General features: G+C 46.0%; 1 protein-coding gene across 6 annotated transcripts in view; it reads left to right on the forward strand.

Moving 5' to 3' along the window:
- The window catches only part of AP2B1 (adaptor related protein complex 2 subunit beta 1), a 138575-nt gene that overhangs the window by 73292 nt on the left and 38045 nt on the right, over positions 1-27238 (forward strand). For 3 of the 6 annotated variants that reach the window (XM_070735152.1, XM_070735150.1, XM_070735151.1), the window contains exons 14-18: positions 822-1014; positions 14419-14460; positions 15734-15880; positions 17631-17776; positions 17901-18030. In XM_070735152.1, coding sequence (XP_070591253.1) covers positions 822-1014; positions 14419-14460; positions 15734-15880; positions 17631-17776; positions 17901-18030 — 658 coding nt within the window. The remainder of the gene's footprint in view (positions 1-821; positions 1015-14418; positions 14461-15733; positions 15881-17630; positions 17777-17900; positions 18031-27238) is intronic. The other 3 variants (XM_070735155.1, XM_070735153.1, XM_070735154.1) reach the window with 1 other exon arrangement.

Consider the following 27238-nt stretch of genomic DNA (forward strand, 5'->3'; position numbering starts at 1 on the left):
GAATCCAGGTTGTAAGTACCCCCGGGTAGGGTCATCAGAACTTCAATTCGCAATAGCATTTAGACTTATATACCGCTTCACATTGCTTTACAGCCCTCTCTAAGCGGTTTATGTAAGCATATTGCCCTCAACAATCTGGGTCTTCGTTATATGGACCTTTTGCCAAACGACTGGTCCTAAGTGGAGATGTATCTGTAGTTTATTCATAGAATTTGTCTGCTGCCCATTTCACCCTATGAAGCAGCTCTGGGCAGCTTGCCAGAAAAATGTGAGAATTTGCCTGGACGTGTTGGCTGAATCGGGGCTTCTGATCCAGAAGATAATGTTGCCCTCCAATACCTAATGGCCCTAAGTAATAGTGAAGAAACCTGGGAATTGTAGTGTAGCAACACCTGGAAGCCCACAAGTTTCCCTTGCTTGCTTTGGGTGAATGCTCTTCCCAAGTTATTTGGCAGGTTATGCATTCCACAGCTGCCCCTGTTCTTTCACCATGACCAAATGGCCTGGTTTAAAATTCTTCAGTTCCTTATTTTAATATTGGGGTTTTATTTGCCCACTGTTTTAATCTGTGTTTCAACAGCTTCATATATTGGGTAGATATTTGTGGGATTCAACTTTTAAAGAAATAGCAGTTGTTTGCTATCAAATTATTTTACAGTTCACATCCCTCTTGCGAGGGTTATTTTTACATAAATACTTGGCACTGCAAAGTCTGTATAGAGCAGCTTGGATGAGAAAGTCTTTTGCGTTGCTCTCCTCTTTGACAGTGAAACCAAGTTAACTCTTTTTTTCCTCCCCCCCCCCTCTCAAAATACCTTCAGTACTGATGCAGGAGACAGCCCTGTGGGAACCATGAGTGCTACAAACCTGGAGCAAACTCAGGTGATTCCATCCCAAGGAGATCTTTTGGGTGACCTCTTGAACCTTGACCTGGGGCCTCCGGTGAATGTTCCCCAAGTGTCTTCCATGCAGATGGGTGCTGTGGACCTTCTGGGAGGTGGACTTGATAGCCTGGTAAGTAAGCATGGCTTTTGCTGAACGTGGACTAAAATTCTTAGTGATGTAAATTGAATGAATGAATGAATGAATGAATGAATGAATGAATGAATGAATGAATGAATGGTTTAGCTCTATGTACCAAAAACTTAGGCTGCTGGAAATCCTCTTTTCCTTTATGTTAAAGAATTGCTGGGATCAAGTAGCTACCACTTGGTGGAGGCAAATATATTTGTCTTCTTTCTGTTCCTTTTCAGCTTTGCAGATTACAAGTATTTGGGGTATTGCTGGGTGGCATTGTCGATCTGTTTGTTTGTTTGTTTGATAGTTTATATCCTTGCCTTTACTATCTTCACAAATACACAGAGAAAATAAGGGGGGGGGAAGTGATGTCGTGGAAAATGTTGGCAGTGCATCTTTAAGAGATTCGTGGTTTGATCGCATCAGAAACAAGGAGCATGGCTGTGTGTTCGTGTTTTTTGCTTGATGCTAGCAGAGAAAAGAGGAGAAAAAAATGTTCCTGGTTTTTAGCATTAGCTACAGGTTTCATACAATATCTAGCATCACCCTTGACGACTTTGGTTCATTATCCCAGTGCCTTATAATAATTAATTGTAACAAGGGCTGTTATTTGCGTAACAGCAGGAAAGAGCAAGCATGGGATCCATAAGAACAAACGTAGGACACAGTATAGACCCAATACATGAAACCATATTATGAGTTGTTTATTGTGCATTAGTTTGTCGGTGAGCCAGTTTTAAGGAAGAGACCATAGTTTATAAACCAAAGTTGATCAACCGTAACCGCCGTTTCATTTTGTAACATTGCTCAACCCTGCTTTTAGAAATATATGATTTGTCCTTGCTACTGGTATATTGGACAGTGATGATTGAATGACCCTAGAAGCCATTACTGTGGAGGCAGACTCTGGATGTAACTTATATTTTTAAAATAATTTTTGACCCTCCATTAGCTTTTGCATATACAGTAGTACCTCTACTTATGAATTTAATTCATTCCGTGGCCAGGTTCTTAAGTAGAAAAGTTTGTAAGAAAAAGCAATTTTTCCCATAGGAATCAATGCAAAAGCAAATAATGTGTGTGAAACTACAGGGAGGGGTGGAGGCTCTGTTTCCTCCCAGGAGATTCCTAGAGAGGTCCCATGGAGGCTTCTCCCCACCCTTTCCGGCCCTGTTTCCTCCCAGAAGATTCATAGTGAGGCCCCACAGAGGCTTCTCCCTGCCTTTTCCAGCCCTGTTTCCTCCCAGGAGATTCCTAGAGAGGCCCCACGGAGGCTTCTCCCTGCCCTCTCCAGTTAAAGTTTCGGAGGCTCAGGTTTGTAAGTAGAAAATGCTTCTTGAGAAGAGGCAAAAAATAATCTTGAACACCCAGTTCTTATCTAGAAAAGTTTGTAAGTAGAGGCGTTCTTAGGTAGAGGTACCACTGTATTAGAATCTTCTATAAAATGCACTAACTATAGTAACTGGTAAGTAAATGGAGTTACCATACTAATTCTAAAAAGTTGTCAATTTGTCAGTGTGGATGTACAGACAGACAGATACCGTAGATCAGGATTGTCAAACTTGGATTTCCTAGAGGACCACGTCAGGTTTGTGTTTGACCTTGGGAGCCTGGGTAGGTGTGGCTGGGGTGGGTGTGACCATGTCAGGGCTCCTGAGCTCTGTTTTCAACTGCAACAATCTCCTGCAACCCTCTGCTAGCAAAAACGGAGGTCGGTGCCTCTACCAGCAAAAATGAAGTTCAGGAGACCCATGTGTGACCCTCCTGAACTTCATTTTTGTTGGTAGAGGCACCTTGGGCCAGTCTTTTGCTGTCTCCAGGGGAGTCCTGTGGGCCAGATCTAAGTACCCTGTGGGCTGGATCCAGGCCACAGGCCTTGGGTTTGATGCCCCTGCTATAAGATGGATGGATGGATGGAGAGATGGAGATAGAGATAGATGATAATAATGATAGATAGGTAGGTAGGTAGATACTGTAGATTGATACTGTAGATAGAAGATAGATGCTAGATAGATGATACTAGATAGATAGATAGATAGATAGATAGATAGATAGATAGATAGATAGATAGATAGATAGATAATATTGTTGTCAAGCATCTGAATGTAAATCATGTGACAATGGGGTTATGGCAATTGTCATGTGTGAAAAATAGTCGCAAGTCATTATTTTCAGTTCTCACTAAATGAACTGTTGCAAGTCGAGGACTACCTGTATAACTAAACCAACTATCCCATCAATTAGCTGTGGCCTGATTACAAAATGTGTGATTTATGTTTCTCAGAATTGGACAAACAACTTAATGATTTTCAATTCCCAACCCTCCTCTCCATTGCAACAAATGATAATCAACCCCCTTCTGCCACCGCTAGGCAACTGCAGTTGGTTTATGCATCTCCAATCTTTTTTTTTGCAAAGACTTAGGAATTTACTTGCACGTATAGCACACTATGATGTTTCCAACAAGCTGATATTTATTACCTAGTTTTATAATCTGGACCTACTATAATCCTGCAGAGGTGTAGCAGTTCACATCGAAGCCTGGATCCCCATATTTAGCTAGCACGCTTCAGTCTCGTGTCCATGTCTAGAATTGCCTGTGTGCTGTCCAGATGCTGCCTCGCATTCTGCAGCAAGGCATTTCTGGCTAACTTTTAGCTCTATGATAAAATTGAATTTAGAAAGTGAATTAAGGCTTCTCAAACAGTTTCCAACTGCTTGAGTTGCCTGAGATGCTTAAGACTTTGAACTCAACCTCAAGGGCATCTGAGGTTTGGCTTCTCAATGACAGGACTTACATGCTCCATGTAATATTGTAAGATGCTGGCAACACCGTGGCAAAAATTGGCTCACTTGGAGGTGGGCTTTTGGTGGAAACCAGCTCCATAAGGTTTTTAGCAGATTTCTGGAATTAGAAGCCTTATAACATGGAAGGAATCTGTTCTTGTCAAACGTTCTGTCTGGGTTCCCCCAGACGCCAACACCAACTAAAAAGAGTAGCCAGACACGCTGGTAAAAAGCAAAGTCATTTTATATCTTTGAAAACAAACACATAACAAAAACTGTTCTTACAAACTGGAATGCTGTGAAGCTTCACAGAAGAGTCACGACGGCCAGACAATACAACAGGCTTCTTGCTGGCACACACACCACTGTAGATAATAAAACCCACGCCTCCCCCAAGTTTTCAGCCTTCGAGGCCACAAGCCAGAATCAGAGACGCCAAGGATCGAAGCAAGGTCACAGGACTCCCAAAAGATAACTCTCCACAATACAGGAAGGGCGGGCCTGCCTTTTCAACCTTTCTGAGGAGAACCATACCCAAACCCAGCTGTTGCCTATTAGGGATGGAAATACCTGGCTAATTGTCCCCTTCGTTGTGCTGCCCTTCTCTGCCTCATATCTATGATGGCTTGTGCGTTCTCATCTAATGACTCCAGGCTACTCGCTGGGGAGAGCTCCCCCCCGGGGGTCTCAGGCTGTTCCCCCTCCTCCTCGTCCTGACATTCCTCTTCCCCATCTGCCTGGTCCTCCTCCTCCTCCTGTTCCTCGTCCTCCCCCTCTGAGCATGGAGCCGGCAGAGTTCCAGCCGTTCCCTGAGGAGCCTCAGACTGAAGCACAACATCAAATGAATTCTCAGAGTAGCAGATCCTCAACCTCAGAAGTTCTCGAGGTGGCAGCCGGATCAAAACAAACCAAGCAAAAGAGCAAAGGAAGAGGAATAATAGGGGGAGTTTGCAACTTTATTATTTGTCAAGATATTCTGCAGTCTTCCTGGTACCCTATTTCGGAGATGCCACTACATCCATTGTGAGGATTTTTGAGGCCTCTGTTCTTTCACAGCTGACAAAAAAACTAAATTTTGCATGCAGTCTCGGATGCCTCAGATAGCAGATTTGAAGTTCTTCTATAATTCGCCTATATGTACCAGGGCAAGCATTTCTATTCCAGCCTGAATTCTTGAAATAGTAGCTTTCATATTTTGGGCTATAATTGGTTTTCTTCAGGAGAAAGATCCAGCCAGACGGGTTTCTACTTGGAGTTTGAAGTGGATAAAATTCTAATCAAAGCCGGCCAGTGTATCTCGCTTTTGTGAGAAGGAAGTGTACTCTGCAGCTGGAAGTAGCTTAAGGGCAGTTTAAGCTGGAAAGAATTTGAATGCTCGACAAAAGAAGGAGCTTAGTCTTAAAGAGTCAAAAGTAGAATTTGCAGCCCACTAGATGTGACAGATTCAAAGCCCCTAACAGCTTCAGTCAGCACAGTTAATAGGGGTTGTAGGAGTCGTCTCTCAGCATTTTTTTGGAGACTGCATATATTTCATCACTTCTAATTTATCCAACCAGCCGGCTATCTACTCTTCTGATCTCAGTCCAGTTCGCCCTGATACTTGTAGAGTGAAGCAAAGCAAACTCTTGGTTCATAAAAGGTTCAGCCTTCTCTACTAATCATTCCCATCTAAAGAACAATACAGTGTTCCCTCAATTTTCGCGGGGGATGCGTTCCAAGAGTCGAATTTCCGCGAAGTAGAGATGCGGAAGTAAATACACTATTTTTGGCTATGAACAGTATCCCAAGCCTTCCCTTAACACTTTAAACCCCTAAATTACAATTTCCCATTCCCTTAGCAATCATTTAGATTATTACTCACCATGTTTATTTATTAAAGTTTATTTAAAAAAATGTTTTTTAAAGGCAGACTAAAGTTTGGCAATGACATATGATTTATTTATTTATTTATTGGATTTATATGATGTCATCGGGCGGGAAAAACCATGGTATAGGGGGGAAATTAATATTTTTGAAAAACCGTGGTATAGACGTTTCGTGAAGTTCGAACCCGCGAAAATCGAGGGAACACTGTACACTAAAAGGACCAAGAAGTCTTGGGATCCCAATATATTTGGCAAACATCAAATAAAACTACTACTTGTCACTTTTCACTTTGTCTCAGGATTGTTTTCTATGTTTACCTTATTTGGCTACTGGAGTTTTAGATAACCTCAATGCAGTTTAGTCTGCAGCCATTCCAAACCTCAATGAATAGAAGGTCATTTGTGTAAGACAGGGACACTATTGCGGTTCTGTGCACGTGCACTGCTGAAAATAACATTAAAGATGTCAAAATGTCAGTTTTTAGTATGAAACAGCTGCAGTGATCTGTTTGGAAGGCTGCTGGTGAAATCTCCATGCTAAAAAAGAAAGCTGTTGACTTAGATCACTGAAAAGAAAATACAGTGGTACCTCTACCTAAGAACATCTCTACTTAAGAACTTTTCTAGATTTATTTTATTTTTTTTGTGAAAAATAAATTCCAATCACTTTTTGTAGGTAAAGAAATGTAAGCTGGAGCTAAGGAAGAAATTGAAACTTATTGCAAATAATTTAACCCCCTCAATGGTGGTGGGGTTTATTGGTGTTGGGCACTTTTTCTTTAAGTATTTTTTGTTTGTTTGTTGTAATAAAAATTTATAATATATATATATATATATATTTTAAAGAACTTTTCTAGATAAGAACCGGTTGTTCAAGATTTGTTTGCCTCTTTTCAAGAACCATTTTCTACTTAACAACACAAGCCCGGAAAAATTTCCCAGGAAATTTGAGAGCGGCACAAAGGCCTGGCCAGTTTCCTGCCATTCCCCCTTTAATCCTGACTATCTCGGGCTTTTCTAGGCTGCCAGAGGAGCCTGTTGGTGGCGCTTAAGGAGGCTTTGGCAGTCCAGAGCGAACGAAGCATTTTCCTTTCTCTGAGCACTTGGAGAGGGAATAAATCTTTGCCAGCACCCAGAGAAAAGAAACGCTCCCTTCACTCTGGACAGTCCAGAGCGAATGGAGCATTTTATTTATTTATTTATTTATTTATTAGATTTGTATGTTGCCCCTCTCCGTAGACTCTGGGTGCTTGGAGCAGCCGACTTTCAGTCAGAGGAGCGGGAGATTCCCCCCTCTCGCCCGCCTGGGCTTCTCTCTCTGGTGCAGTGTATTGCAGGCTGCCTCGTGCCGGGTGTATGGGAGGCGCGTGCTCCTCCTTGCTGCCTCAAAGTCCCTCTTTTTTTTTTTTAAGCCTTAAAGTTTTGAATTTTTTGGGTTCCCCTCACCTCACATTCTTCCTTCGGCAGCGACTGTCCTCTACTTCCTCCTCCTCCTCCCACCCAAATTCCGAGCTTTTATTTCTTTCCTAATGGGTTTGCAGGCATTATTTGCTTTTGCATTGATTCCTATGGGAAAAATTGCTTCTACTTACAAACTTTTCTACTTAAGAACCTGGTCATGGAATGAATTAAGTTCTTAAGTAGTGGTACCACTGTATTGGCCTTTTGCCTCTTCTCTTTGCCTAGTAAAGTAGGAATAAATCTCCTGAAATAATAAATTTTAAAACCAGGAATTCAAATCCGTAGCGCTGAGGATGGCTTGGATGTGGAGGGAAGTGTGAGATTTGCTTCCATTTGCTGTTCAACTAAAACATTAGCAGCAGCCCCTATAACACATAATCATCAAAATCGGGTGCTTCGCTGGCAACGGAAGTCTGGAGGTGGGGTTTCCCAGCGAAGGGAGCCTCAGCGAAATTGCAGCATCGCAAAAACACGGAAGTCCTTGAAAACCCACCTCCGGACTTCCGTATTTTTGTGATGCTGCGATTTCGCTGAGGCTCCCCTCGCTGGGAAACCCCACCTCCGGACGTCCGTTGCCAGCAAAGCGCCCGTTTTTGCACTGCTGGGATTCCCCTGCAGCATCGCAAAAACACAGAAGTCCGGAGGTGGTGTTTCCCATGGAGGGGAGCCTCAGGGGAACCCCAGCAGTGCAAAAATAGGCGCTTTGCTGGCAACAGAAGTCCAGAGGCGTGGCATCCCAGTGGCGGCTTGGGTTTGTAAGGTGAAAATAGTTTGGAAGAAGAGGCAAAAAAATCTTAAACGCCGGGTTTGTATCTCGAAAAGTTTGTATGACGAGGGGTTTGTAAGACGAGGTATCACTGTAATTGGATTTCTTTTTACGTATTGTTTTTATTATGTTGTATGCCACCCTGAGACGCTTAGAGAAGGGCGGCATAGAAGTCTAATTAATAAATTAAATAAATAAATAAATAAATAAATAAATAAGTGTGTGTGTGTGTTTAAAATAAATAAATGTGTGTGTGTTTAAAAAAAGAAGGAGCAAGGAAATGTATAGGATTGTAAGAGCCAAGAAAACCTTGATTTGTATCTTTCAAGGCTCTCTTCCCAGCCTGTGGCTCTTTTAATGAGATAAACTTGGCACAGGAGCTGATGAAAGCAGATAAAAACATCTGGCTCCATTATGTAGAATTATTCACAAGTTGTTTTGATGCTGCTTTATGTAAGAAGCTCACTTGCCAGCTGATGGGGAAACTGCTTCTCCCCCTTCCCACTTGGATTGGGAAACATTCCCCAGAGTGCCAGAACCTCTCTGCCTCTTGCCTCCTTCGAAGCGAATCTGGGGGTGGGTGGGTGTTGCTTTCCTTGCCTTTGCTATACAAACCGTGCTTTTCCTGGCTGTGACATAGCTGCCACTCAAAAGGGGATAATAATCACCCAAGATCACTTCTGCAAGAGGAAGTCATCATGGATGAGCATTCCGGCTCTTATCCCACTCCATAACTGATAGCGTTCAGATTGAAAAAGTGAGAGATCATCTGTTTCCCATCAAGCCATAGCTCTTGTTAGCGGGAGTCTGATACCAGTACAGATTGCTGCCATTTTTTAAAAAAATGGGGTCTAAGAGCACAAATCTATTTCTAAAACAGCGTCCTTTTCTTCCCCATTTGCAGCTGCTTTTACCAGGAGTCAAAACCCTTTTTCCTGTCAGTGGGCACCCTTAATGGAATCTTATATGGTGTTGTAGATGCCAGAAGCTAGTCATAAAACTTTTTAAATTTTTTTTAGAAAATCAATTAAAATGTGTAAGACGCTCCAAGTTTTATTAGATCTTGTTTGGAAAAACACTTACCTTGGAATATTTTGCCAGTGTTTTAATACACCAAAGGTGCTTTTTTAAAGAGGCAACTGGACTTTCTGATTTTTCTTTGAAAATGTTATGCTTTTCATCTAGGAAACTTCTTCAGCTCTGATTAGGTGGTGGGGAATGGAATACAGTACAGTGTTCAATTGCTTTTCGCGTGGGATGCATTCTGAGACCGCCCGCGAAAGTTGAATTCCCGCGAAGTAGAGATGCGGAAGTAAATACACTATTTTTGGCTATGAACAGTATCACAAGCCTTCCCTTAACACTTTAAACTCCTAAATTGCAATTTTCCATTCCCTTAGCAACCATTCAGATTATTACTCACCATGTTTATTTATTAAAGTTTATTAAAAAAAATATTTATTAAAGGCAGACGAAAGTTTGGCGATGACATATGACGTCATCAGGTGGGGAAAACCGTGGTATAGGGAAAAAGCCCGCAAAGTATTTCTTAATTAATATTTTTGAACAACCGTGGTATAGACTTTCCGCGAAGTTCGAACCCGCGAAAATCAAGGGAACACTGTATTGTCTCGTTTATCACGGGTGTTGCGTTCCAGGACCACCTGCGATAAATGAAAATCCACGAAGTAGCGTGCAGGGAACACTGTAAATGTAAAACAGTAATTTCAGGTTCGCACAATAAAAAGAATCCTAAAATGTATTTTGGGTAACATTTTAACACCATACGATTCAGTAAAAAAGCAAGAAGCGGCTATGGAGGTGAAAACAGTATTATTGCGCTACCACTGAGGTTCTGCCAAGAGGAAGGAAGTGAGATTCTCCCGTAGCTACAGCAGGGTGGTCGAGACCCGTAAGAATTTGAGGGAAGCGCCGGAAAGCATGGAAAGCCCTCTCTGGGAAGACAGCAGGACAGGCGCTCCAGATCCACTCCAGGTTGGAGTGGTTGGATGATGTGGAGCGTCGGCTGCGGGAAGACAACTCGGGCACTCCTTTATTTTTCGAGGGTGGCTTTGCTCTCCTCCTGCGTAGACCAGGAGCAGCTCGTACTACTGCTTCGTGATGCACCGAGTCCATTTTTTTGTGTATGATATGACTGTATGTATGTTTTTATATATTGGGGTTTCTTGTTTTTTAGACTTTTTAAATGTATTACTGTTATTTTAGATTCTAACTATTAGATTTGTCATTATATATTGTTTTTATCATTGCTGTAAGCCGCCCCGAGTCTACGGAAAGGGGCGGCATACAAATCTAATAAAATGAAATGAAAAAATGAAATGAAATGAAAGGTGAACCGCGAAGTGGCGAGGGAACACTGCATAAATATACCGTATTTTTCGGACTATAGGATGCACCAAGATTTTGAAGAGGTAAACAACAAAAAAAGTTTTTACTACCCCCAGCCCCAAGGTTCACTCTAAGGCCCCCCAAACCCTCTGCACGCCCTCTTTTCTGTGAAAAACAGGCTCATTTTTTGCCTCCCAAACCCTCCCGATGTCATGCTTTTGCCCTCCCCATCCCCCAGGAGCACTTTGCAGGCCTCTCAAACCCTCTGTGTGCCCTGTTTTTACCCAAAAAACCCCTGGACTTTTGAGACGGGGTTTTGAGAGGCCCAAAATGGCTGTATTCGGTGCATAAGACGCACCAACATTCCCACCCTCTTTTAGGGGGTAGAAAGTGTGTCTTATACTCTGAAAAATATGGTAAATGGAATATAAATCCTTCCATTCCCCATTATCCAGTCAGAGCTGAAGAAACTTCTTGAATTGAATGAGAAGCAAAATGTCTTCAAAGAAAAACCAGAAAGTCCAGTGGCCTCTTGAAAAAGCACCTTTGGGACAACCATGACCTGGATGACTGAGAATCTCCTTAGACCAGTGTTTCCCAACCTTGGCAACTTGAAGATATTTGGACTTTAACTTATGGGAGTTGAAGTCCAGATATCTTCAAGTTGCCAAGGTTGGGAAACACTGCCTTAGACAATTATTATTATTATTATTATTATTATTATTATTATTTAATTAATTAATTAATTAGATTTGTATGTCGCCCCTCTCCGCAGACTCGGGGCGGCTCACAGCAGTGATAAAACAATATACAATAATAAATCTAATATTAAGAGTCTAAAATAACAATTTAACATTAAAAGCCCAAAAAACCCCATTATTTAATAAGCATACACACAAACATACCATACATAAAACTACATAGGCAAGGGGAGATGTCTCAGTTCCCCCATGCCTGATGGCAGAGGTGGGTTTTAAGAAGTTTACGAAAGGCAAGGAGGGTGGGGGCAATCCTAATCTCCGGGGGAGCTGGTTCCAGAGGGCCCGGGGCCGCCACAGAGATGGCTCTTCCCCTGGGTCCCGCCAAACAACATTGTTTGGTCGACGGGACCCGGAGAAGGCCAACTCTGTGGGACCTGACCGGCCGCTGGGATTCGTGCAGCAGAAGGCGGTCTCACAGATATTCTAGTCCGGTGCCATGAAGGGCTTTATAGGTCATAACCAACACGTTGAATTGTGACCGGAAACTGATCGGCAACCAATGCAGACTGCGGAGTGTTGGTGTAACATGGGCATACCTAGGGAAGCCCTCTCTGTTTTAATACTTTAGTCAGTTCACTTAAAAAGACATTTTCTGTAAAAAATAATTTTTGCAGGTGGATGGATACAATTTACTGTTCTGCGGGTGCTATGGCATTTACAGATCGGGCCAATCAAGTCCCGTTCAAAGGAAATATATTGTATCACCATGACATTATCAGAAAAGTATATGCAGTCTTTTGATTCCTTATCTTTTTGTTTTCTGAAGCTACCGTCTCCGAAATAATAATAATACAGCTTACAGTAAATTGTCCCATTTTTCTGCCTTCGACCTATTTTCCATTTTGTAGCTTTAAGCATTTTTTAAAAAATCACAAATAGCTGATGTTAGACTAGAAAATAGCTCTATCATAATGCTGCAAAAAAGTAGCTGAACCCCATATGCCAAATAACAAATTTAATCAATCTTTGGGACGTTTAATAATATTCTAAATCAGTGGGGGGGGGGGTTACCCTGGCCACTGACATCTTAAAGAAGCCACCAGTTGTTTATTTAAAAGCATTGCAGAAGTTGCGTATTCCCCAAAACGTGGACATGCTGCCTCCTTGATTTTGTTATAAAAATGACGAACTCAAAATGGAACAATCCGATGCACAATCATCTTTTTTTTTTTAACACTGTTTAGCATCAAACCGATACCTTGTGGGTTGTAAGATTGCTTTTCACATCCCAGCAGTTCTCATTCCTACTTGGTTACATTCCCCCTGCCTCCTTTGGAAGGAAAAAGGTGTTAATGTTTTATCCTTTGGGGAGGGGGAGGGAGATATAAAGTGTATTAGGGTGGATGTAACATTCAGCCAAGCATCTATGAGCAAAGCTAAATGCATGTTCCATGTCTGAGTGCTTGGGTTTGTTCTATTGAATAATTGTTCAGAGAGCTGCCAGAAATAGGGAGGGGGGGGGGGTTTAAATCACATGATACCCATTCAAGCAACTTCCACTTTAGGCTGATAATGCTGCACACTTACAGGAGGTGGACAAAAAAATGGAAACACCTTGCAGCTCTTCCGTGGAATCCAGATTTGTGAAGCTCCCTTCGAACAGTTTTTGTGGAAACGTGTCTATTGAGCTCTGCAGTGGTTTTAGGAGCTGTGGTCTTGCGATCCGCTCTAACAATTCGCTTTAGAGTCCGACGGTCTCTCTCAGACAACTTCGACTTTCGACCAGACCTGTGCTTGGCTGAGGACGTTTTCCCTTCTCTTTCAAAAGCAGTCATTACTTTTGAGACATTACCTCTTGAAACGCCAAACATTCGGGCACTTTCTGTTACACTAGCGCCTGCCATTCGAGCACCAACAATTTGGCCTTTTTTGAAAGTCTGAGAGGTCTGCCATTTCTAGAAGGTTATAACCAATTTCCTTAAATTTCTGTTAAAAACAGGTAGTTTAAAAAAACATATCGAATAACAGAATTTTAAAAAACATTAAAATATGTCAAGTTTTGATTGATTCAAACATGTTCAAACATTATTATTATTATTATTATTATTATTATTATTATTATTATTTATTGGATTTGTATGCCGCCCCTCTCCGCAGACTCTGGGCGGCTAACAACAGTGATAAAAAACAGCAAATAACAATCCAATACTAAACAACTAAAAAAAACCTTATTATAAAACCAAACATACATACAAACATACCATGCGTAAATTGTAAGGCCTAGGGGGAAAGAATATCTCAGTTCCCCCATGCCTGATGGCAGAGGTGGGTTTTAAGAAACTTACGAAAGGCAAGGAGGGTGGGGGCAATTCTAATCTCTGGGGGGAGTTGGTTCCAAAGGGCCGGGGCCGCCACAGAGAAGGCTCTTCCCCTGGGTCCCGCCAAACGACATTGTTTAGTTGACGGGACCCGGAGAAGGCCCACTCAGGCGGTCCCTGAGATATTCTGGTCCAGTGCCATGAAGGGCTTTATAGGTCATAACCAACACTTTGAATTGTGACCGGAAACTGATAAGCAACCAATGCAGACTGTGGAGTGTTGGTGTAACATGGGCCAAAAAGTCAAGTGTTTCCATTTTTCTGTCCACCCCTGTATGCAGGTTTATTTTTGACCCAGCTTTTTGTGGACTCTTTGCTCTCAGAACATCAATGGACCGCCGATGTGGGAGCCCAGGAACATCGGTGGGCAGGCAGGGAAGTCAAGAGGCTGCTGCTGAAACGGACTCACGCAGGAATGGCAGTTAGCAAGAATGGCATGTTCAGAGGAGCCGTTCTTACCCACCACATTCCTTCACTGCTGTATTGCCTGAGTGAATAGCACGAATGGGTCGACAGAGGCAAAGGGGAAAAAAACCCCGCTGCTTCTAGGGTGCTGTGAAAAGTCCTGGTTCCTGCCAGGTTTGAGAGAAGTAACCACGATGGCTTTGTGAGGTGCCCTTCTCTAGGAACAGAGGGGGGGGGAAGGCCGAGGGCCGTCGAACGTTTGGAAATTGTCGCTTGGAGACGAGCCCACGTTCCCATCCACCTGGATCTTAGCTGCCACGTTCTGCTGCTGCCCGCAAGACCTTGGTTGTATATTCTTGTTGTGCTTTCAACCAAATCCTGCTTCCCTGCCTGTGGAATTTGGGGGGTTTCAAATCTGTGGATTTCTCTGTCCTTGCTGGGTCAATATTCTCTCTGGGCAAAGAGATGGGGGACAGGTGGTGTGCCAGGCCTTTTTGGGAACCACGTGATCTTTGTTTCTTGGCACCTGATAACTTGGCTGTAATGAACTCTTTCTTCTCTTTCCCCTGCCTTTTCTCTTCCTTTTTTTTTTTTTTTTGCTCCCACCCCCACTCTCTCTCGGTCTCTCCCTCGGTCTCTCTCTTTATCTCTCTATCTCTCTATCTTCCTTTTTCTATTCTTTCTTGCAGCTTGGCAGTGACCTTGGCGGGGGAATTGGAGGCAGCCCAGCAGTAAGTGCCCTCCATTCATTTTTTTTCTCCTTTTCACTTCTGATTGCAAATTTATTTATTTGTTGAACTGACACCCCGTCTTTCCTTCAGAAAAAAGTTCACATTGGCACACAATAGCATTTTCTCCTTCAATTTTATCCTTATAAGGGTCCTATGAAATAGGCTGAGCTAAGACTTTGCAACCCGGCTTCCAGTTGGCCAATATATTTCAGAATTTAAACTGGGGATTTCAAAAAAAAGAATCTCCCATCCTGCAAGTTTAACTACTAAATCCCACAGGTGTTCATTCTGTGGTTTTCCTTTCCCCATCCGTTCTTCTAAAATCTGTGCAGCTGAGAGAGGAGCCCTCTGTTAGACATTCTCAACACGTTCTCTGTATTAAAGCAGAGAACCATCTAAAACAGTGGAAGCAAAAGAAGAGAATTTGGTAACAAGCCTGACTTGTAGAATAATCAAGAAACGTGGAGTTCTGTTACTAGAAAGATCTGAGATCACAGTATATTCTTCCATGTGAAGTAGATGCATCACTGCTTGATCGTAGAAGAAAAAAACGTAAAACTAAGAAAAAGAAGCTGGAGGATTCCCAGGATTTGTGCAAGACACCAGAGTCATTGTAAAAAAAAAAACTTACTTTCAGGTTTGGCTTGGTCCCAGAGCTCCATAAACCTATAAATGGGACATAAGAGCCCTCGGTACCGTTGGTAAGAAATTCCAAACCACTTAAAAGTCATTCAATGAACTAGAACCGGTCAACTCATACTCCTAATTTCCAAGTGTCATCAATAGCTGTAGACTGCTGTTGTCCCTGGAGCAAAGCATTTCTCTTCCAATTCTATTTACATGGATTTGAGGGCCATGGGACTATTTTGGTCTATTTTGAAAGCACCAGCTTTGAGCCCATTTCACTGCATGGCTGCCAAGGGCTTGTTTAGGACCGAGAATTCCTTACGGAGAGTTCATTCACCATCTTATGATTCAATTCCTCGTCTTTAATTATTGAAGTTGAATGTCCTTGCTCTTCACTTTTCAGAAACGTTTGGAGAAGATAGGTTGGCTATTCATGGCTGCTTCAATCGCATAGTGAATGGGTAGTAGAGATAGGGTTCAAAGCAGAGAGCACACCAACGTACCAATTTTAGTACCCTTGATCGTTCAGCAAAATGTCGAGAGCAGGTTTTAAAATGTTCAGAATAGCGACCAATGTTAATGGTTTATTTAATGGAGGCGTCTATTGCACACCGCCTGCTTAAATATCTTCCTTGGTTGCTTGCAGGTGGGACAGACCTTCATCCCATCCTCAGTCCCAGCAACGTTTGCTCCCTCCCCGACTCCGGCTGCAGTCAGCAGTGGACTGAACGACCTCTTTGAACTCTCTTCCGGCATCGGCATGGCCCCGGGTGGATACGTGGCTCCCAAATCGGTAGGTGTGAGCATGGCCAGAGAGCTGTCTTCTTTTGCAAAGGTTATCTCTTCGCTAGGGGTTTGTGTGTTTGTTTGGCACACCTCTCTCTTCTGTTTCACGCTGACTTTGTTTCTGAGTAAATAGCTGTGCCATTTATTTATTGATTTATTGATTTGATTTGATTTGATTTGATTTGTATGCCGCCCCTCTCTGAAGACTCGGGGCGGCTAACAACAATAAAAAAGACAATGTAAACAAATCTAATATTAAAAATAATCTAAAAAACCCCAATTTAAAGAACCAATCATACATACAAGCATACCATGTATAAATTCTATAAGCCTAGGGGGGAAGGGAAAATTTCTATTCCCCCATGCCTGACGACAGAGGTGGGTTTTAAGGAGCTTGCGAAAGGCAAGGAGGGTGGGGGCAACTATGATATCCGGGGGGAGTTGGTTCCAGAAAGTCGGGGCCGCCACAGAGAAGGCTCTTCCCCTGGGTCCCGCCAGACGACATTGTTTAGTCGACGGGACCCGGAGAAGGCCAACTCTGTGGGACCTAACCGGTCGCTGGGATTCGTGCGGCAGAAGGCGGTCCCGGAGATATTCTGGTCCGATGCCATGAAGGGCTTTATAGGTCATAACTTTTGCTCTGTTTGGCCCCATGAGCTTCTGCACCCATTACAAATTCATTTAGTGCTACAGTGAAAAGTTTAAAGTGAAACCAGGATGGTGGTTCTGGGTTTTTTTTGTTCTGTTATGGCATGCAGCATGCTGGCTGGGGAATTCTGGAAGCTGAAGTCTGCACGTCTTCAAGTTGCCAAGTTGCCAATTAGAGCATGCTATTTCCTCTTTAAATCCCCTTCTTTCGCTGCCAAACTCGCAACCTCTGTTCAGAGCTCTGTAAATGAATTTTGAGACATTTCCTGTCTTGAGATTCAGTCATAATTATATACCAAAATATAAAATGGGTTTGAAGTGGCTAGACCGAACACAGCCACTTAACATGACTGTCTATCACAGTGGTTCTCAACCTGGGGATCGGGACCCCTTTGGGACCCCTTTGGCGGGCCCCAGGGGAAGAGCCTTCTCTGTGGCGGCCCCGGCCCTCTGGAATCAACTCCCCCCGGAGATTAGAACAGCCCACACCCTCCTTGTCTTTCACAAGTTACTCAAGACCCACCTATATCGCCAGGCTTGGGGGAACTAAGACATCTCCCCCAGGCTTTCTTATATTTTATGTTTGGTATGTATGTGTTGTATGTTTTTTAACAGTTGGGTTTTTTAATATAATTTTTATTATTAGATTTGTTCCATTGTTATACTCTTTTTATTATTGTTGTGAGCCGCCCCGAGTCTTCGGAGAGGGACGGCATACAAATCTAATAAATTGAATTGAATTGAAATTGAATTTCCCAGGGGTCACCTGAGACCTTGGGAAAAGACAAATTTCCCCTGGTGTTAGGAACTAAAGCTTCTACTCTAGCGCCTTGGAACATATTTTTACAGTCTGACCAATCAGACATTTACAGTGGAGGTGACCATCTGACCTTCCTGCCAATCAGCTTAATGCTCTGTTGGGAGAATTGGTGCTCGACTTATGATTGGGGGTCACCACAACATGAGGAACTGTATTAAGGGGTCACAGCATTAGAAAAGTTGAGAACCACTGGTCTATCATAATAAAGAAATCTCACTGGAATTATTCTGACCTTACTTTATGACCCCAGTTTTGCTTGCTCTAACTGCTAGTCCTCATGACTTTATAGGTCTGGTTGCCAGCTGTGAAAGCCAAAGGCCTGGACATTTCTGGAACCTTCAGCCATCGGCAAGGACATATCTACATGGATATGAGTTTCACCAACAAGGCTCTTCAACACATGAGTGACTTTGCCATTCAGTTCAACAAGAACAGGTTAGGCCTTGGAGTCAACCGAATGCCCTTTATGTCGCACACTTTATCTTTCTCGACTTCTCTGTTGAAAGTTACATGTTCTTCCCACTCTCACTCTCTTCTTCTCTCCTCCCCAACCATCCAGCTTTGGAGTCATCCCCAGCACTCCACTGGCCATTCACACTCCTCTGATGCCGAACCAAAGCATTGACGTTTCCCTTCCGCTCAACACTCTGGGGCCAGTCATGAAAATGGAGCCTCTGAACAATCTTCAGGTAGGAAACACTGGGTTTGAGGAGATGAAGGGGAAAGTAATCAAGACTTTTGGAGATTTGCATTTTAATACAAATTAAAATTAAGAATTGATGATGGAAGTAAAAGTGCTGAATAGTCAGAAACTATCAGATCCTTTTCAAATACAGTGTTCCCTCGATTTTCGCAGGGGATGCGTTCCGAGACCACCCGCGAAAGTCGAATTTCCGCGAAGTAGAGATGCGGAAGTAAACACAGTGATCCCCCGCTCGTTGCGAGGGTTCCGTTCCAGGACCCCCCGCAACGAGCGGGTTTTCGCGAAGTAGCACTGCGGAAGTAAAAACACCATCTGCGCATGTGCAGATGGTGTTTTTACTCCCGCAGCGCTAGCGAGGAGCCGAAGATTGGGGGCGGCGCTGCTGTTTTAAAATGTCGCCGCCGGCATGGGGGGCTTCCTAGCAGCCCCCCAAACCCGGGTTGGGGGCCCGGGGGGTGCTGGCAAGCCCCCCATGCCGGCGGCGACATTTTAAAACAGCCGCGCCGCGCTGGCTGTCGCCGCTTTCGAGCTGAGTCCCGGAGCGAATTCGCTCCGGGACTCAGCTCAAAAGCGCCGACAGCCAGCGCCAGCGAACGGCTTCTCCGCGCTGGCTGTCGCCGCTTTCGAGCTGAGTCCCGGAGCGAATTCGCTGCAGGACTCAGCTCGAAAGCGGCGAGAATGAACGGCGTGGGCGGGCGAAGGGCGGGCGGCAGCGAGGAGTTTGCGTGGGCGGTGGGGAAACTCCTTGCTGATGCCCGCTGCTCGCCCTCCCGCCAGCAAGAGGGGGAAGACCCAGGGAAGCCGCCCAGCAGCTGATCTGCCGGGCCCCATCTACGCATGCGTGCCCATAGAAAAAAAGGGCACACATGCGCAGATGGTGTTTTGACTTCCGGGTTGAAAAATCGCAAATTACCCTGTTCGCAATGGTCGGGGACGCAATAACCGGGGGATCACTGTACCCCATTTTTGGCTATGGACAGTGTAACAAGCCTTCCCTTAACACTTTAAACTCCTAAATTACCATTTTCCATTCCCTTAGCAACCATTTACTCACCATTATTACTGGTACTCACCATTGAATAAGACACTTAGTGATCCTGATATTTATAAACATAATTATTTATTAACAATAATTTTTTTTGTTATTTATTGCAAAAATTATTAGTTTGGCAATGACGTATGATATCATCGGGCAGGAAAAACCGTGGTATAGAAAAAAAACCCGCGAAGTATGTTTTAATTAATATTTTTTGAAAAACCGTGGTATAAGCTATTCGCGAAGTTTGAACCCGCGAAAATCGAGGGAACACTGTAATGTGGTGGTGGAGAGTTCTCCCCCCGCCCGTTATAAAACAAGAAGCTGCTGTTGGAACGAAACAATTTAGCTTCAGCCCAACTATTCTGTTCAAGCAAACAAAAATAACAGAATTTGGTGTATCACATATAAATACTTTCTGACTTCATTGTAGCAATGATCAGAATATGAAAAGGCTTTTTAAAAAAATGAGATATTCTAGCTAATTTACCTAAGTTGAAGTTGTCAGAATTTTCTTCAGATATGTAATTTGTTAGTGGGCCGGTCCGTACATGATGCTATGATATAAGGATTGGGTTTGAATATCATCTAAACCAAAAAACAGATTCTGCTGTGTCTGAGCTTCCGGGATGACTGAATTTTACGGGCAGACAGGGATTGCATATTCGGTACAATGTTTCTGAAAACTAGTTTTTGTTTGTTTGTTTGTTTACTCAGTTTTTACCTGGTGGAAGGTCTTAAGCATAAAACGTATCAGGAAAGACTTAATGAACTCAATCTGTATAGTCTGGAGGACAGAAGGAAAAGGGGGGATATGATCGAAACATTTAAATATGTTAAAGGGTTAAATAAGGTTCAGGAGGGAAGTGTTTTTTATAGGAAAGTGAACACAAGAACAAGGGGACACAATCTGAAGTTAGTTGGGGGAAAGATCAAAAGCAACGTGAGAAAATATTATTTCACTGAAAGAGTAGTAGATCCTTGAAACAAACTTCCAGCAGACGTGGTTGGTAAATCCACAGTAACTGAATTTAAACATGCCTGGGATAAACATATATCCATTGTAAGATAAAATACAGGAAATAGTATCAGGGCAGACTACATGGACCATGAGGTCTTTTTCTGCCGTCAGTCTTCTATGTTTCTATGTTTCTACAGCTGCCCATCTCAGTGACTCTCTGCCGAAATAGAATAGAATAGAGAATTCTTTATTGACCAAGTGTGATGGACACACAAGGAATTTGTGCATAAAAGAAAAGATACACTTGTCAAGAATCATGATGTACAACACCTAATGATTGTCATAGAGCAGGGGTCCCCAACCGCGGACCAGTACCGGGCCGCAAGGCATGTTGCACCGGTCCGCGGAGTCAGCAGCTGCTGTGGAGCCGGCGAGTGCCAAGCTGTTTCCTGTCTCTTTCCCCTCGCGTTCACTCAGGACCGCCGTTTCCCTCGGGCTGAGAAAACCTTTACTTGCTTGCTTGCTTTCTTCCTTTCCTGTCTTTCTTCTCTCGTCGAAAGTGGTCTATTTCCTCCTTGCGAAGCCCTCGCAAAGCCCTTGCTCTGCCTGCAGCTCAAACGGAAAGGCTTTGGCATTGTGCAGCTCTTTTTTTGCTAGGCTCCCCCACCCTATTCCCGGGGTCCTGGGTGGGAGCGAAGCCAGTGGTGTGTGTGTGACCATGAAACCCCCACCACCAGCTCTGGTAATTTTCTTTTGGAAGGATTCCTTGCTGCAAGAAAATTACCGGATCTGGTGGTGGGCACTCCAAGCAGGCAGCGATCACAAAGGAAGGTGACTGTGTCCATGGTGGCACCTCCCCCTCCTCTGGGATTCCTTGCTGGAATCCCAGCCGGAGCGGGCGGTGGCGGGGGGGGTGTCCTCTGAATCTGCTGAAAGGCAAACGGCGGTCCCGAGTGAACGTGAGGGGAAAGAGACAGGAAACCGCCCCTTCCTACACTTCCTCCCTCTGTCACCTCGGTTCCCCCGCAAAATTAAAAAGGGGGGGAGGGAAGAGACACAATCGAATGATATACAGTGATCCCCCGTTTATTGCGTCCCCAACCATTGCGAACAGGGTACTTCGCTATTTTTCAACCCGGAAGTCAAAATACCATCTACGCATGCGTGCCCGTTTTTTCTATGGGCACGCATGCGTAGATGGCAACCGGGAGATCAGCTGCTAGGCGGCTTCCCTGGGTCTTCCCCCTCTTGCTGGCGTCAGCGAGGAGTTTCCCCACCGCCCACGCAAACTCCTCGCTGCCGCCCGCCCTTCGCCCGCCCACGCCGTTCATTCTCGCCGCTTTTGAGCTGAGTCCGGAAGCGAATTCGCTCCCGGACTCAGCTCAAAAGCGCCGAGAGCCAGCGTGGACAAGCCGTTCGTTGGCGCTGGCTATCGGCGCTTTTGAGCTGAGTCCGGAAGCGAATTCGCTCCCGGACTCAGCTCGAAAGCGCCGAGAGCCAGCGTGGACAAGCCGTTCGTTGGCGCTGGCTATTGGCGCTTTTGAGCTGAGTCCGGAAGCGAATTCGCTCCCGGACTCAGCTCGAAAGCGCCGAGAGCCAGCGTGGACAAGCCGTTCGTTGGCGCTGGCTATCGGCGCTTTTGAGCTGAGTCCGGAAGCGAATTCGCTCCCGGACTCAGCTCGAAAGCGCCGAGAGCCAGCGTGGACAAGCCGTTCGTTGGCGCTGGCTATCGGCGCTTTTGAGCTGAGTCCGGAAGCGAATTCGCTCCCGGACTCAGCTCGAAAGCGCCGAGAGCCAGCGTGGACAAGCCGTTCGTTGGCGCTGGCTATCGGCGCTTTTGAGCTGAGTCCGGAAGCGAATTCGCTCCCGGACTCAGCTCGAAAGCGCCGAGAGCCAGTGCCCCCCGGATCCCCAACCCGGGTTTGGGGGGCTGCTAGGAAGCCCCCCATGCCAGCGACAAACAGCCGCGCCGCCCCCAATCTTCGGCTCCTCGCTAGCGCTGTGGGAGTAAAAACCCCATCTGCACATGCGCAGATGGTGTTTTTACTTCCGCAGCGCTACTTCGTGAAAACCCGCTCGTTGCGGGGGGTCCTGGAACGGAACCCTCGCAACGAGCGGGGGATCACTGTACAGTGATCCCTCTATTATCGCGAGGGTTCCGTTCCCAGACCCCTCGCGATAATCGATTTTTCGCAATGTAGGGTTGCGGAAGTAAAAACACCATCTGCGCATGCGCGCCCTTTTTCCCATGGCAGCGCATGCGCAGATGGTGGAGTTTGCGTTCCCCGCCGCCCACGCAAAGGGGAAACCCCGATTCGGCTCCTCGCTGCTTCTGTGCTACCGAGCAGATCAGCTGTTGGGCGGCCGAAGGAACCTTCCCTGGGTCTTCCCCTCTTGCTGGCGGGCGGGTGAGCAGCGGGCATCAGCGAGGAGCCGGGGTTTCCCCTTTGCGTGGGCGGCCGGGAAGACCCAGGTTGGGGGTTTGGGGGGGTGCTGGGAAGCCCCCCATGCCGGCGGTGACCTTTTAAAACAGCCGCGTGGCTTCCCAACTGAGTCCTGAAGCCAAACGCGGAAGTTCGCCTTTGGCGTTTGGCTTTAGGACTCAGTTGGGAAGCCGCGCGGCTCTTTTAAAAGGTCGCCGCCGGCATGGGGGGCTTCCCAGCACCCCCCCAAACCCATGTTGGGGGTTCGGGGGGGTGCTGGGAAGCCCCCCAGGCCGGCGGCGACCTTTTAAAACAGCCGCGCCGCTTCCCAGCTGACTCCCGAAGCCAAACGCGGAAGTGGGGGTTTTTTTAATTAATATTTTTTTAAAAATCGCGATATAGCGTTTCGCGAAGATTGAGATCGCGAAACTCGAGGGATCACTGTACCCTCATGCTTAATCCCGCCCAAAACCACACCCCTTTCCGCCCCCACCGGGCCATAGAAAAATTGTCTTGCTGGAACTGGTCCCTGGTGGAAAAAAGGTTGGGGACCACTGTCATAGAGTACAAATAAGCAGTCAGGAAACAATATTAATATAGATTGTAAGGATACAAGCAAAAGGTTACAGTCATAAGTGGGAGGAGATGGGTGATAGAAACGATGAGAAGACTAATAGTAATCATAATGCAGCCTTAGTGAATAGTTTGACAGTATTGAGGGAATTATTTGTTTAGCAGAGTGATGGCTTCAGGAAACTACTGTTCTTATGTCTAGTGGTCTCAGTGTGCAGTGCTCTATACTCATTTTGAGAGAAGGAGTTGAAGCAGTTTGTGTCCAGGATGTGAGGTGTGTGTAAATATTTTCATGGCCCTCTTTTTGACTCGTGTAGTATGCAGGCCCTCAATGGAAGCCAGGTTGGTAGCAATAGTTTTTTCTGCAGTTCTGATTATCCACTGAAGTCTGTGTCGGTTTTGTTGGGTTGCAAAACCGAACCAGACAGTTTTAGAGATGCAGATGACAGACTCAATAATTCCTCAATAAATAGAGAAACACCTTTCAGCTGTGGCGAGGGGGGCGTTTGCCCAGGTTCGCCTGGTGCACCAGTTGCGGCCCTATCTGGACCGGGAGTCATTACTCACAGTCACTCATGCCCTCATCACCTCGAGGCTCGACTACTGTAACGCTCTCTACATGGGGCTACCTTTGAAAAGTGTTCGGAAACTTTAGATCGTGCAGAATGCAGCTGCGAGAGCACTTATGGGCTTCTCCAAGTATGCCCATATCACTCCAACACTCCGCAGTCTGCATTGGTTGCCGATCAGTTTCCGGTCACAATTCAAAGTGTTGGTTATAACCTATAAAGCCCTTCATGGCACCGGACCAGAATATCTTCGGGATCGCCTTCTGCTGCACAGATCCCAGCGACTGGTTAGGTCCCACAGAGTCGGCCTTCTTCGGGTCCTGTCGACTAAACAATGTCATCTGGCGGGACCCAGGGGAAGAGCCTTCTCTGTGGTGGCTCCGACCCTCTGGAACCAGCTCCCCCCTGAAATTAGGATTGCCCCCACCCTCCCTGCCTTTCGTAAACTCCTTAAAACCCACCTCTGCCGTCAGGCATGGGGGAACTAAAACACCTCCCCCTTGCCCATGTTGTTTTGCCGTTTGATTGATTGTGTGCTTGTTTTTTACATATATTGGGATTGTTTTATGAATTTCTTAACTTAAAATTGTAATTGGATTGATGGGCATTGGATTTGTCACTATGTACTGTTTTTTTACTATTGTTGTGAGCCCGCCCCGAGTCTGCGGAGAGGGGCGGCATATAAATCCATTAAATCTAATCTAATCCTCCATAGAAGTGTATCAGCAGTTCCTTGAGCTGCTTGGAACTATTTTTTTAGGAAATCCTTCTTTTTAGGATCTTTTCTTGGGCAAGATCTTCAAAGAAATGAAAAACAGAAGTTCCAGTTTGCTCTGCCCATTCCACATCTGTGCCTTAACTAAGCACCAGGCTCCTGAGTTGATTCTGCTACTGTAATAAATAATAGCCTTTTACACAATGGTTTCTATTCCAGTGCACAGGCAAACTGTGACTCCTTCACTCCTCTTCCCCCCTCCCGTCCCTCCTCTAATAAACTTTCTATGGTAGTCCCTCGCAGGGAGGCTTATTAACCATAAAAAGCAGCGTTTTCTTCCGCACTTCTGTCCTGTGTGTTGTGAATGAGCCTACTGATAGGCGGCTAGAAATAGTGCTGTCTTGATGTGGAAGCTCCCAGTTGGGGTTGAGAACAAGAGAGATGCAGCTGTGTAGCTGTTTTTACAAAGGCAGGGAGTTTGTGAGCCAAAAAAAAAAGGTTCTTAACTGGAAAAATAAAAAAATATAAAACAAGCTCCAGTTTCAGCTTGCCTGTATATTCAGGCTAAGTGAATATTTTTACTCATTTGACATGAGTGATCTTAGCAATAGCATTTAGACTTATACAGTGATCCCTCGATTTTCACGGGGGTTGCGTTCACAGACTGCCTGCGAAAGTCGAATTTCCGCGAAGTAGAGATGCGGAAGTAAAAACTCCATTTTTTGGCTATGGACAGCCAAAAACTACCCCCGCGCAGCCTTTTCCAAGGCCGCGCAAGGAGCCGGGCTTGAAGTTGGGGGCGGGGAGCGATGAAAGTGCAGAGGCTGGCAAAGATTGTTTTGAATGTCGGCCGCCTCCGCCCCCCAGCGCCTCCAGCCCCCTCGCCGCTACCCCCCGCCCGCCCGATCCGCCCCTCTCACCGGCTTTCTTGGGGCACGGGTCCTCCTACAGCAGCGCTGGTGGCTACGGCTTCTCGTCCTTCTCATTCGGCCAATAGCCGCTCTGAGCGCTTTGAGAATGCCCGCCCCGCCCCTCTCGCAGTCCCTTAGCTGAGAGCACTTTTGCCCCAGCTGTCAGCGAGGGGGCTGCAGGAGAGGCGGGGCAGGTGTTCTCACAGAGAGAGAGCAACAGACAGAGCGAGATAGAAAGGAGAGAGGGAGAGAGAGAGGGAGAAAGAGAGAGAGAAAGAAAGAGAAATGATAGAAAAAAGGGGAGAAAAAAAGAGAAATGAGAAAATGATTGAAGCAGAGAATGACAGGAAAGAGAGAGAGAAGTGACTCTTGGTGATGACATATGACGTCATCGGATGGGACAAATCGTGGTATAGGAAAAAAACCGCGGACTATTTTTTAATTAATATTTTTTGAAAAAACTGTGGTAAAGCCGTTTCACGAAGTTTGAACCCGCGAAAAGCGAGGGATCACTGTACTGTATACCGCTTCATAGTGCTTTTACAGCCCTCTTTAAGCGGTTTACAGAATCAGCATACTGCCCCCAACAATCTGGGTCCTCATTTACCCACCTCGGAAGGATGGAAGGCTGAGTCAACCTTGAGCCGATGGTGAGATTTGGTGGTGAGATCTTCTGGTTTTATTTTTAGAAAGCCAACAGATTAAATAAATGCTATCTACATATCCTCCATATTCAGAAGCATTCTATCTCCAGAAGATGATAGCGGGAGTGGGGGGGGGGCAGAGGCGAGCTGCTGCCGGAAGGTCTAATTGTGCGCAGCTCTGCAGCTCTGGAACGCGAGTGTGGAATCGAGCGCAATTTTGCTTCCTGGCACCTGTGCAGGATGTAAACTCCCCCACAGAGAGGTGGGTACAGGTGCATTTCGCTGAGTTTTTTTGCTTTCCCACATGTGGGAAGTGGGACAGAACCAGTTGGAAAGGACCTTGGAGGTCTTCTAGTCCGATCTGGTTGCCGATGGGTTTCCGGTCACAATTCAAAGTGTTGGTTATGAGCTATAAAGCCCTTCATGGCATCAGACCAGAATATCTCCGGGACTGTCTTCTGCCGCACAAATCCCAGCGACCAGTTAGGTCCCACAGAGTTGGCCTTCTCCGGGTCCCGTCAACTAAACAATGTCGTTTGGCGGGACCCAGGGGAAGAGCCTTCTCTGTGGCGGCCCCAACCCTCTGGAACCAACTCCCCCCAGATATCAGAGTTGCCCCCACCCTCCTTGCCTTTCGTAAGCTCCTTAAAACCCACCTCTGTCATCAGGCATGGGGGAATTGAGATACAGTGATCCCTCGAGTTTCGCGTCCTCGAGCATCGCGAAAGGGCTATATCGCGAGTTTTCAACCCGGAAGTAAACTCCACCATCTGCGCATGCGTGCCCTTTTTTTCTATGGCCACGCATGCGTAGATGGTGGAGTTTCCCCAGCTGGGGTCCGCTTCCCAGCTGGGAAGCGATAAGAGCAACGGGGTGGGCGGGGGAAGGCCGGGCGGCGCGCGCGCGGGGTCCGCTTCCCAGCTGGGAAGCAATAAGAGCAACGGGGCGGGCGGGGGAAGGGCGGGCGGCGCGCGCGCGAGGTCCGCTTCCCAGCTGGGAAGCAATGAGAGCAACGGGGTGGGTGGGGGAAGGCCGGGCGGCGCGCGCGCGCGAGGTCCGCTTCCCAGCTGGGAAGCAATGAGAGCAACGGGATGGGTGGGGGAAGGCCGGGCGGCGCGCGCGCGAGGTCCGCTTCCCAGCTGGGAAGCAATGAGAGCAACGGGGTGGGTGGGGGAAGGCCGGGCGGCGCGCGCGCGCGAGGTCCGCTTCCCAGCTGGGAAGCAATAAGAGCAACGGGGCGGGCGGGGGAAGGGCGGGCGGCGCGCGCGCGAGGTCCGCTTCCCAGCTGGGAAGCAATGAGAGCAACGGGGTGGGTGGGGGAAGGCCGGGCGGCGCGCGCGCGAGGTCCGCTTCCCAGCTGGG

Source organism: Erythrolamprus reginae, chromosome 1 (genome assembly GCF_031021105.1).
Source record: "Erythrolamprus reginae isolate rEryReg1 chromosome 1, rEryReg1.hap1, whole genome shotgun sequence".
Classification (NCBI taxonomy): Eukaryota; Metazoa; Chordata; class Lepidosauria; order Squamata; family Dipsadidae; genus Erythrolamprus; species Erythrolamprus reginae.